Here is a 12,281-nt window from a genome sequence, read left to right as displayed (position 1 = left end):
CATAGAAGAAATATCTAACTTTGGTACTGGCTTCATAGGCACCATATTTTAATGAACTGAACTCAATTAAAGAAAATAAAAGTTAAAGAAGGATTAATATCAAACCTATGAAATTATATTGCATAATTGTTGATACATTAAAAACTACCAAAGAACATAAGCATTTGGATCTGGACTTCTTACCTCTTTGATGATTTCCTCTAAGATTTCAGCATGTTTTTCATATGGCTGTTCAAAGTTCATATCCTTTGTCATTTTCACAGTCTCCTCTATCATAGAAATAACCTCTGGATGCTCTGCAGTTACCTCTTCTATTGAGTCTTCTAATGCATCTAAAGTAAAATAACCTAATGCCATTAATAATTTTAGTGGACAATGCTACTTGCAATAGAACATGATTATTAATACTTGATCCAAAAATTACTATCTTTGTGTTACTGCAGTACATGCTCCAAGAAGGGGGAAATAGACTGAGGAGGAAATGTTAAGTCAGGAAACATAAAACATCAGAGCAGTGGCTTGGAGCCAGTGCATCAGAATGAAAGTGAATGAGGTAAGAAGTCATGTCCAGCAGGAGTCAAAACCCAGGAAGCCAGGTAGAAGACATAGGGACCAAAGGATTCCAGGGTCAAGCTAAATCATGAGCATCAAAGTAATGAATCAGAAAACAAGAGGAATACTTCCAATTACAAGCATGGGACCATGTGAAACAGCAAGAGGAAAAGAGGTAGGCAAGTTGGCAGGGATGGAAGAGAAGGTGGCACAGGCTGGTTTTTCAAGTGTTATACTTCATGCTTGCCCTCACTGCATGCTGAATGACTCTACACAGCTACGTTGGCTCACGGGCTGCATCAGGATATAAGTATTCATCCACTCCTCTAATTAGACAGAAGACTGGCAGCCCCTCTACTTCAAAAACATCAAAGTGATTTAAAAGACAAATGACCCAATGTAGAAAAAAAATATGAAAAATAAGTGACTAATACAGAAAGTTTTTACAGAAACATATAACTGATAGGACAATTTAGAAAAATGAGCAAAAGACAAAAATGGTCACCTCAGAAAAGAAGAAATATAAATGGCTAACAAATATTAAAATATTAAATTTCAGAAATCATCAAATAAAAATTAAAATTATAGAGAATATACCAAGGAAACAATAACACATATTTTGTATATTACTGAGGGGAACATAATTTGGAATAACTTTTATGCAAAGCAACTTGACTCTGCCTATAACTTCATACTCATTAAACTAGTGATTATACCTATGTCAACATGCAGACAATGAAAAAATTCATTAAAGCATTATTTGTAGTAGCAAAAAAAAATCTGAAAAATAAGTTTACAACATAAAGAACTACTTAAAACTATTACCTATGAACACGGAAATAGTGCAGTAATTTAAAATGAGGATTAAAATATTTCTTAATGAAATAATATAATTAAATGTTATATTATGAATCAAAAAAGGTAAAAATAGTTTACATCGTATGCTTTCAATTATGTTAATATGTGAATGGAAAAATTTTATAAGGGTACATAGCACTAAATAGTAACATTTCACAGCTCAAACTCTAGGTTTGTGATGTTCTGATTCCAGTACATTAGACAGATTTTAAGAAAGAATTTATTATCTTATTAGTTTTTTTCTTCATTCTAATAAATCTCTTTCTGTTCTATAGCTGTTCAGTTTAACTCTGTAAGAGAAAAACTATTTTTCAACCTAACTGTCCAATTTTTGGGATAATTTTAAGTTTCAACGTTAAACATGATAAAATATGAAATAAATGGAAATAAGATCCATAAGCATGGCATGAGCCATTCTTTTTTTTTTTTTAAATAATTTATTTACTTACCTGACAGAGAGAGAGACAGCGAGAGAGGGAACACAAGCAGGGAGAGTGGAAGAGGGAGAAGCAGGCTTCCCACTGAGCAGGGAGCCTGATGCGGGGCTCGAGCCCAAGACCCTGGGATCATGACCTGAGCCAAAGGCAGACACTTAACCGACTGAGCCACCCAGGTGCACCGAGCCATTCATTTTGTTACCATCTTTACCAGTTTTAGAGGCTTGATCATCGAAGACATTTTCTGAAATCTTTTTGTCTTCATTGTCTTCTAAAAAACGATCTTTTTGGGATTCATGAGTGAACACTGCATGAAAGAATAATATGCTTTATCAGCTAATCTGTTTAGATTAGGAAAGATTTGGCCAAGAACATCAGAATATATTTTTTTACCATCTTCATCAAATGAAGACCGTGACTCTTCTAAACTCTTATATGCATCAGATTGGAACTTGTCATAATCTTTCCTTTCAAATTCTCTTTCAAGTATTCTTGAAGTTGACTGTGCTAAAAGACAGTAATGGGCTGTGTTAGCAAAATATAGTTGGGGGTAAGCAGACAGGGATAGTGATTAAATCTTCTGCTTTAAAGACAGACAGACTTGAGTGTGAGTTCTGACTCAGGCAGTGTGGCTTTGGCAAATCATTTGATCTCTCTGTTTCAATTTCTACTGGGCAAAATGAGGATGATCAAGCCAAAAGCATTGCTGTAAGGATTAAATGAGATAATAGACTCAAACACTGAGAAAATGCTTGGCGCACAGGAAGTCTAATGCATGTTAGCTGCCTTCCTCTGTATTATAGAATTTTCTATGTTAAAAAAACCTCAATAATCTCCACTGACAAATTTTTCTTAAAAGTATACTGGGAGTAAAATTAGCAAAACTAGCAAATCAGTGGAACCAGCATGAAAATTCCAACTAGAAAAGTTTAAGAACCCTACTGTCAGATTTATTCTAAATCCGAATTCTAAATTATGGAATTTGAAAAAGAAAAAGAGAATTTTAAGTTTGCGGTGTATGAGAGATGGCATCTATTTCTATATTCTGGTGGGAGAAAGCAATATGTGGAAAGATCTAAAATCTATGATTTCATGCCATAATTTGATGTGAAAGGAATCACTACAGACTCCAAGAAACATCATCAATCACTGTTCTTCCTCCTGGAGCCCAGCTAGTTCCTTCTTGATCCAGGTTTCAGTTAAATGTCCTCTTTTCAGAGAGGTCTTCCCTGCTCAGCCTCACACTCCAGCCCCCTGCCCCAGTCACTGCCTGACCCAGTACAGTGTTACATTTTTTCTATCTGTTCACTTGTTCCCTGACCCCCAACCTCCATTAAAATGTAACAACCACTAAGACAGGAGCTTCATGTGTCTTGCTCACCTCTGTAGCCAGTACCTAGAATCATGTCTAACACAGAGTACAAGGGTGAATGAATTAATGAATTCATTTTGTCCAGCCTTAAGTTGAATAAAAAGCCATCTTAATAGTCTTTGCCAATATTTCTCAAGCTTTAGTTTGTGAATTGTCCATGAGTATTTAATAAACTTCTGGTTTTCATTTTGAAGATAATATACTAAAAACAAATTCATTCTGTATCATCTGGATGATCGTTTGGATGGCATGTAATTTTTTATTTTACTATGTTCAGTTACCCATCATCATTAATTTTTGATGTAGTATTCAACCATTCATTAGTTACGTATGATTCATTAGTTATATATAACACCCAGTGGTTATCACAACACGTGCCGTCCTTAACACCCATCACCTGGTTATCCCATCCCTCCATCCCTCTTTTCTGTAACCTTCAGTTTGTTTCCCAGAGTCCAGAGTCTCTCATGGTTTGTCTCCCTCTCTGGTTTCTTCCCATTTAGTTTTCCCTCCTTTCCCCTGTGGTCCTCCATGCTATTCCTAATTTTTTTTTTTAAAAGATTTTATTTATTTGAGAGAGAGCAAGAGCGTGTAGGAGTGGTGGGAGGAGCAGAGGGAGTGGGAGAGGCAAACTGCCCCCTGGGCAGGGAGCCGGGAGGCAGGGCTCAATCCCAGGAGCCCAGGATCATGACTTAGTCAAAGGCAGACAACCAACTGAGCCACCCAGGCACCCCAAGGATGGCGTGTAATTTTAATGCTGGTCTTTTTGCTGTTGTTTTTGTAATCCCTTGGGCACCATGTTGGACTCTTTCACTTGTTTATAGGCTGCTGAGAAAGAAGAGACAGATTTATTAGGGCAAATAACCTGTTCTTTCCTAGCAAAAGCTCAACATTGCCATGTAGGAAGAGATAATTTCTTTGCTATTTAAAGTTTCAAAGCAGAGAAAATGATAGAAGCTTCCCAATTTATATAAAAAGTTTTCCTTATCTGCAAAGTTAAAGAATTGTGTTAATTGATCATTAAAGCTTCTTCCAGTTTCATTGCCTTATGACTGTTTTGAACTTGAAATTATTCTCCAAATAGAAAAAACTAATTACAATTGGGGCTGACCCACATTTACATAGTAAAACAGCCACAGCAGCAGCAGCAGCAACAATGTAAACTCCACAAGAATCAAGTGGAGTCAATAAAGGTATAACTTCTATTCAGTCTCTGCCCAGCAAGCAAATCCACAAAAGTAAATCCAAATTTGGAAGCTCTTTCTGATTCCTTTCCTTAGAGGTCTAGGACTGAAATCTTTTCTCTATTTGAGTCAGGTTTATGTATATTCATGTCTTCAATCAATTATTAAGAGACTGCACTGTACAAGGTGCCAGGGATACCAGGGCGAGCAAAGCAAGTCCCAGCCTTTGGGCAGCCAGGCTGAATTGTTGACCTCTGCTTAGAACACACATGTGACAGAGATGGTTCACCTTGTCTTTTAGCTTGTAGCTTTATGAAGAGCTGCTCTCTCACAGCTTTAATAGCTGCTTCAGTGGCCTCCGCTATCGTATCTCTCACTAACGTTTCAAGGGCTTTATCAAAACGCGGCTGAACAAGCTTGGCATAGTCAATTACCTGCAAAGAATATTTGAGAAAACCAACGGAAGCACAAATCACTGTGAATATTAAACATTGTTCAACTACATCTATACTTATCTACCTCAAACATCTTAATGCCACTTGAGATATGTTATTTTCAGAATTTAATGATTTTTGAGTACATGCTTTCACAGAAATTCATACTTTTCATGTAGTATGATATATTTAGATATGTATCATGTAATATATATTCAAGTTACACAAATTTTTTAAAAAAATCAATTTTGAATGTATGACTTACATACAATAAAAAGCATCCATTTTACGTATACAGTTTGATGAGTTTTGACAAACACATACACATAACAACAACTACAATCAAGATATAGAACATTTACATCACCCTGAAAGTTCCCTCATGCTTCCTTATAGTCAGTTCCTGGCCCACTTTGTTTTTGTCAGTATATATTAGTTTTGCCTTTTCTACAATTTCATATAAATGGAATCATACAGTATGTAATCTTTTCCAAGCTTTCCCGCCCTTAGCACAATGTTTTTGAGATTCACCAGTGTAATTGTATATATCAGTAATCTGTTCCTTTTTATTATTGAGTAGTATCACTGTGTGACTATGCCACAGTTGTTGTTGTTGTTGTTTTTTAATCCATTCATCTTTGATGGGCATTTGGGCTTTTCCAATTTGGAGCTGTTATAAATAGACTAGTAATGCACATTTCTGAGTAAGTCTTTTTGTGGACATACATTTTTATTTCTCTTGGACAAATACCTAGAAGTGGAATTAATGGGTCATATGGTAAGTGTATATTTGATTTTATAATAAGCCATTAAACTGTTTCCAAAGTGGTTGAACTATTTTACATTCCTACCAGCAATTATGGAAATTGCAGTTAACTCCATATCCTCACCAAAACTTGGTTTTGTGAATCTTTTAAATTATAGCCATTCTAGTGGGTGTGAAGTATTTCATTATAGTTTAAATTTACAGTCCCCTAATCACAAATAAGTTTGAGCTTCTTTTATGTGCTATTGGTCATTCACTTACCTTCTGTTTTAATCATATGTTCAACTTTTGCCCATTTAAAAAACTGGATTAGAATTCTATATATAGGAGCAAGATGGTGGAGGAGTAGGAGACCTAAATTTCGTCTGGTCCCAGGAATTCAGCTAGATAGGGATCAAACCATTCTGAACACCTACAAACTCGACAGGAGATCGAAGAAAAGAATAGCAGCAACTCTCTGAACAGAAAAGCGACCGCTTTCTGGAAGGTAGGACGTGCGGAGAAGTGAATCCGAGGTGATATTTGGGAGGATAGACGGCGGGGGAGGGGCCTCCATCGGCCGCTTCTGGCAAGTGATAGAGCCCTGGAGCACAAAATTGCAACTTTTAGAAGTCAGCTCCGCTGAGGGACGTCGCTCCAGTGGCTAAGAGGGGGGCGGAACCCTTGCTGGGACAGTGTGGTCTCAGGACCCTCGGGGTCACAGAAAGACCGGGGGTGCCTGAGTGCGGCAGAGCTCCCAGGTATCGGAGCAGGGAAGCCGGCTGCAGAGACGGAGCCAAGGAGCGGGCTCTCTGCTTGGGGTTGCCATAAACCGTGATCCGTGGCACAGTCGGGCCATTGCTCCTCCAGCAGGGACCCAACAAGCAGCAGATCCGGGGAGACTCCCCTTCCTCCCCCGGGAGGAGCGGCGCGGGAGCGCACCGCAGGGATCTGCTGGGTTTGGAGATCCACACAGGGTCAGGTGCCAAAGATAGAAATGCTTGGTCACAGGCCGGGTGAGCACGGAGTGCGGCCGGAGACCGGGGAGACGCGAGTGACTGACTGCTTTTCTCTGGGGGCGCACTGAGGAGCGGGGCCCGGAGCTCTCGGGTCCTCCGGGGCGGAGATTGGGGGCCGCCATTTTCACTCTCTTCCTCCAAAGCTGTACGGAAAGCTTGCAGGGAACAAAAGCTCCCGAGAGCACACTTGAGCAGATTACTTAGCCCAGATGGCAAGGGCGGGGCAATTCTGCCTCCGGCAAAGACATTTAAGAACCACGGCAATAGGCCCCTCCCCCAGAAGATGAGCGAGAACAGCCAGCCAAGACCAAGTTCACCGATCAATGAGAACGGCAGAACTCCAGCGCTAGGGGAATACTGCACATAGAATTCATGGCTTTTATCCCATGATTCTTTAGTCTTTCAAAGTTAAGTTTTTTCTTTTTTAACTTTCTTTTTCTTTTCTTTTTTTTGAATTTTTCTTTTTCCCTTTTTCAACCAACATCTTATCAATCCTTTTTTTTAAAAATCTTTTTTATTTTTCATTTTTAGAGTCATATTCTATCTCTTCATAGTAGTTAACCTTATTTTTGGTATATACATATAAGTTGTTCTCTCTTTAAAATTTTGGGATACAGTTTCTTCTAACAGACCAAAATACACCCTAAATTTCTAGTGTATGGCTTTGTTCCAGTCTCCTGCCTGATCACATTCTCTCCCTTTTTTTTTTTTTAAATCCTCTTCTTTCTTTTTTCAACCAACTTCTTGTCTTACCAATTTCTTTTATAAAATCTTTTATAATTTTCATCTTTACAATCATATTCCATCCCTTCATCGTATTTACTCTTATTTTTGTACGTATATAAGTTTTTCTTTCTTTAAAATTTTGGGAGGCACTTTCTTCTAACAGACCAAAATATGCCCAAAATCTAGAGTGTGGCACTCATCTATGCACCAGCCTGATCATATTTGATCGTATTCTGCATTTTGTTTTTTGTTTTTATCTTTTTCTTTTTCTTTTTTTTTCTTTTTCTTTCTTTCCCTTTCTTTTTCCCCGGTTTCAGGTCTCTTCTGATTTGTTTAGTGTATATTTTTCTGGGATCGTTTTTACCCTGTTAGCATTGTGTTCTCTCATTCATCTATTGTCCTCTGGACAAAATGACAAGACGGAAAAAATCACCTCAAAAAAAAGAATAAGAGGCAGTACCGACTGCCAGGGACCTAATCAATACGGACATTAGTAAGATGTCGGAACTAGAATTCAGAATGACGATTTTAAAGATACTAGCTGGGCTTGAAGAAAGCATGGAAGATATTAGAGAAACCCTTTCTGGAGAAATAAAAGAACTAAAATCTAACCAAGTCAAAATCAAAAAGGCTATTAATGAGGTGCAATAAAAAATGGAGGCTCTAACTGCTAGGATAAAGGAGGCAGAAGACAGAATTAGTGATAGAGAAGACCAAATGATGGAAAATAAAGAAGCTGAGAAAAAGAGAGATAAACCACTACTGCATCACAAGGGCAGAATTCGAGAGATAAGTGATACCATAAGATGAAACAATATTAGAATAATTGGGATCCCAGAAGAAGAAAGAGAGAGAGGGGCAGAAGGTATATTGGAGCAAATTATAGCAGAGAACTTCCCTAATTTGGGGAAGGAAACAGGCATCAAAATCCAGGAGGCACAGAGAACCCCCCTCAAAATCAATAAAAATAGGTCAACACCCCAACATCTCATAGTAAAACTAACGAGTCTCAGCGACAAAGAGAAAATCCTGAAAGCAGCTCGGGAGAAGAGATCTGTAACCTACAATGGTAGAAACATTAGATTGGCAACAGACCTATCCACAGAGACCTGGCAGGCCAGAAAGGACTGGCATGATATATTCAGAGCACTAAATGAGAAAAATATGCAGCCAAGAATACTATATCCAGCTAGGCTGTTATTGAAAATAGAAGGAGAGATAAAAAGCTTCCAGGACAAACAAAAACTAAAGGAATTTGCAAACACAAAACCAGCCCTACAAGAAATATTGAAAGGGGTCCGCTAAGCAAAGAGAGAGCCTAAAAGTAACATAGACCAGAAAAGAACACAGACAATATACAGTAACAGTCACCTTACAGGCAATACAATGGCACTAAATTCATATCTTTCAGTAGTTACCCTGAATGTAAATGGACTAAATGCCCCAATCAAAAGACACAGGCTATCAGATTGGATAAAAAAACAAGACCTATCGATATGCTGTCTGCAAGAGACTCATTTTAGACCCAAAGACACCTCCAGAATGAAAGTGAGGGGGTGGAAAGCCATTTACCATGCTAATGGACACCAAAAGAAAGCTGGGGTGGCAATCCTTATATCAGACAAATTAGATTTTAAACCAAAGACTAGTAAGAGATGAGGAAGGACACTATATCCTACTTAAAGGGTCTATCCAACAAGAAGATCTAATAATTGTAAATATCTATGCCCCTAACATGGGAGCAGCCCATTATATATGCCAATTAATAACAAAAGCAAAGAAACCCATCGACAACAATACAATAATAGTGGGGGATTTTAACACCCCCCTCACTGAAATGGACAGATCATCTAAGCAAAAGATCAACAAGGAAATAAAGACTTTAAATGACACACTGGACCAAATGGACTTCACAGATATATTCAGAACATTCCATTCCAAAGCAACAGAATACACATTCTTCTCTAGTACCCATGGAACATTCTCCAGAATAGATCACATCCTAGGTCACAAATCAGGTCTCAACCAGTACCAAAAGATTGGGATCATTCCCTGCATATTTTCAGACCACAATGCTTTGAAACTAGAACTCAATCACAAGAGGAAAGTTGGAAAGAACTCAAATACATGGAGGCTAAAGAGCATCCTACTAAAGAATGAATGGGTCAACCAGGAAATTAAAGAAGAATTTAAAAAGTTCATGGAAACCACTGAAAATGAAAACACAACTGTTCAAAATCTTTGGGATGCAGCAAAGGCAGTCCTAAGAGGAAAGTATATAGCAATACAAGCCTTTCTCAAGAAACAAGAAAGGTCTCAAATACACAACCTAACCCTACACCTAAAGGAGCTGGAGAAAGAACAGCAAATAAAGCCTAAACCCAGAAGGAGAAGAGAAATAATAAAGATCAGAGCAGAAATCAATGAAATAGAAACCAAAAGAACAGTAGAACAGATCAACGAAACTAGGAGCTGGTTCTTTGAAAGAATTAACAAGATTGAGAAACCCCTGGCCAGACTTATCAAAAAGAAGAGAGAAATGACTCAAATAAAATCATGAATGAAAGAGGAGAGATTACAACCAACACCAAAGAAATACAAACAATTATAAGAATATATTATGAGCAACTATATGCCAGCAAATTAGATAATCTGGAAGAAATGGATGCATTCCTAGAGATGTATCAACTACCAAAACTGAACCAGGAAGAAATAGAAAACCTGAACAGACCTATAACCACTAAGGAAATTGAAGCAGTAATCAAAAATCTCCCAAAAAACAAAAGCCCAGGGCCAGATGGCTTACCAGGGGAATTCTACCAAACATTTAAAGAAGAATTAATACCTATTCTTCTGAAACTGTTCCAAAAAATAGAAATGGAAGGAAAACTTCCAAACTCGTTTTATGAGGCCACCATTACCTTGATCCCCAAACCAAAGACCCCATCAAAAAGGAGAACTACAGACCAATATCCTTGATGAACATGGATGCAAAAATTCTCACCAAAATACTAGCCAATAGGATCCAACAGTACATTAAAAGGATTATTCACCACGACCAAGTGGGATTTATCCCTGGGCTGCAAGATTGGTTCAATATATGCAAATCAATCAATGTGATACAATACATTAATAAAAGAAAGAACAAGAACCATATGATCCTCTCAATAGATGCAGAAAAAGCATTTGACAAAGTACAGCATCCTTTCTTGATCAAAACCCTTCAGAGTATAGGGATAGAGGGTACATACCTCAATATCATAAAAGCCATCTATGAAAAACCCACAGTGAATATCATTCTCAATGGGAAAAAACTGAGATCTTTCCCCCTAAGGTCAGGAACACGGCAAGGATGTCCACTATCACCACTGCTATTCAACATAGTATTAGAAGTCCTAGCCACAGCAATCAGACAACAAAAAGAAATAAAAGGCATCCAAATAAGCAAAGAAGAAGTCAAACTCTCACTCTTTGCAGATGATATGATACTTTATGTGGAAAACCCAAAAGACTCCACCCCAAAACTGCTAGAACTCATACAAGAATTCAGGAAAGTGGCAGGATATAAAATCAATGCACAGAAATCAGTGACATTCCTATACACCAACAACAAGACAGAAGAAACAGAAATTAAGGAGTCGATCCCATTTACAATTGCACTCAAAACCATAAGATACCTAGGAATAAATCTAACCAAAGAGGCAAAAAATCTTTACTCAGAAAACTATAAAATACTCATGGAAGAAATTGAGGAAGACACAAAGAAATGGAAAAACGTTCCATGCTCATGGATTGGAAGAACAAATATTGTGAAGATGTCAATGCTACCTGGAGCAATCTACGCATTCAATGCAATCCCTATCAAAATACCACCACTTTTTTCAAAGAAATGGAACAAATAATCCTAAAATTTGTATGGAACCAGAAAAGACCCTGAATAGCTAGAGGGATGTTGAAAAAGAAAAGCAAAGCTGGTAGCATCACAATTCCGGACTTTAAGCTCTATTACAAAGCTGTAATCATCAAGACAGTATGGTACTGGCACAAAAACAGGCACATAGATCAATGGAACAGAATAGAGAGCCCAGAAATGGACCCTCAACTCTATGGTCAACTCATCTTCGACAAAGTAGGAAAGAATGTCCAATGGAAAAAAGTCAGTCTCTTCAACAAATGGTGTTGGGAAAATTGGACAGCCACATGCAGAAGAATGAAACTGGACCATTTCCTTACACCACACACAAAAATAGACTCAAAATGGTTGAAAGACCTCAATGTGAGACAGGAGTCCATCAAAATCCTAAAGGAGAACACAGGCAGCAACCTCTTCGACCTCAGCCGCAGCAACTTCTTCCTAGAAACATCGCCAAAGGCAAGGGAAGCAAGGGCAAAAATGAACTATTGGGACTTCATCAAGATAAAAAGCTTTTGCACAGCAAAGGAAACAGTCAACAAAACCAAAAGACAACCGACAGAATGGGAGAAGATATTTGCAAATGACATATCAGATAAAGGGCTAGTATCCAAAATCTATAAAGAACTTATCAAACTCAACACCCAAAGAACAAATAATCCAATCAAGAAATGGGCAGAAGACATGAACAGATATTTTTGCAAAGAAGACATCCAAATGGCCAACAGACACATGAAAAAGTGCTCAACATTGCTTGGCATCAGGGTAATCCAAATCAAAACCTCAATGAGATACCACCTCACACCAGTCAGAATGGCTAAAATCAACAAGTCAGGAAACGACAGATGTCGCCGAGGACACGGAGAAAGGGGAACCCTCCCACGCTGTTGGTGGGAATGCAAGCTGGTGCAGCCACTCTGGAAAACAGTATGGAGGTTCCTCAAAAAGTTGAAAATAGAGCTACCCTATGACCCAGCAATTGCACTACTGGGTATTTACCCCAAAGATACAAATGTAGGGATCCGAAGGGGCACATGCACC

The 12,281-nt window shown here is 38.2% G+C and overlaps 1 protein-coding gene across 1 annotated transcript in view; it reads right to left on the bottom strand.

Annotated features, from left to right (window-relative positions):
• AK9 (adenylate kinase 9) overlaps positions 1 to 12,281 on the bottom strand; it is a 127,168-nt gene that overhangs the window by 76,887 nt on the left and 38,000 nt on the right. Inside the window, exons 11-14 of the mRNA XM_032408265.1 lie at positions 4,693 to 4,837; positions 2,241 to 2,354; positions 2,059 to 2,154; positions 184 to 332 (exon numbers count right to left, since the gene is read on the bottom strand). Coding sequence (XP_032264156.1) covers positions 184 to 332; positions 2,059 to 2,154; positions 2,241 to 2,354; positions 4,693 to 4,837 — 504 coding nt within the window. The remainder of the gene's footprint in view (positions 1 to 183; positions 333 to 2,058; positions 2,155 to 2,240; positions 2,355 to 4,692; positions 4,838 to 12,281) is intronic.

The sequence above is a fragment of the Phoca vitulina genome, unplaced genomic scaffold (assembly GCF_004348235.1).
Source record: "Phoca vitulina isolate PV1807 unplaced genomic scaffold, GSC_HSeal_1.0 scaffold9, whole genome shotgun sequence".
Taxonomy (NCBI): Eukaryota; Metazoa; Chordata; class Mammalia; order Carnivora; family Phocidae; genus Phoca; species Phoca vitulina.
This window is presented reverse-complemented; position numbering and strand designations above follow the sequence as displayed.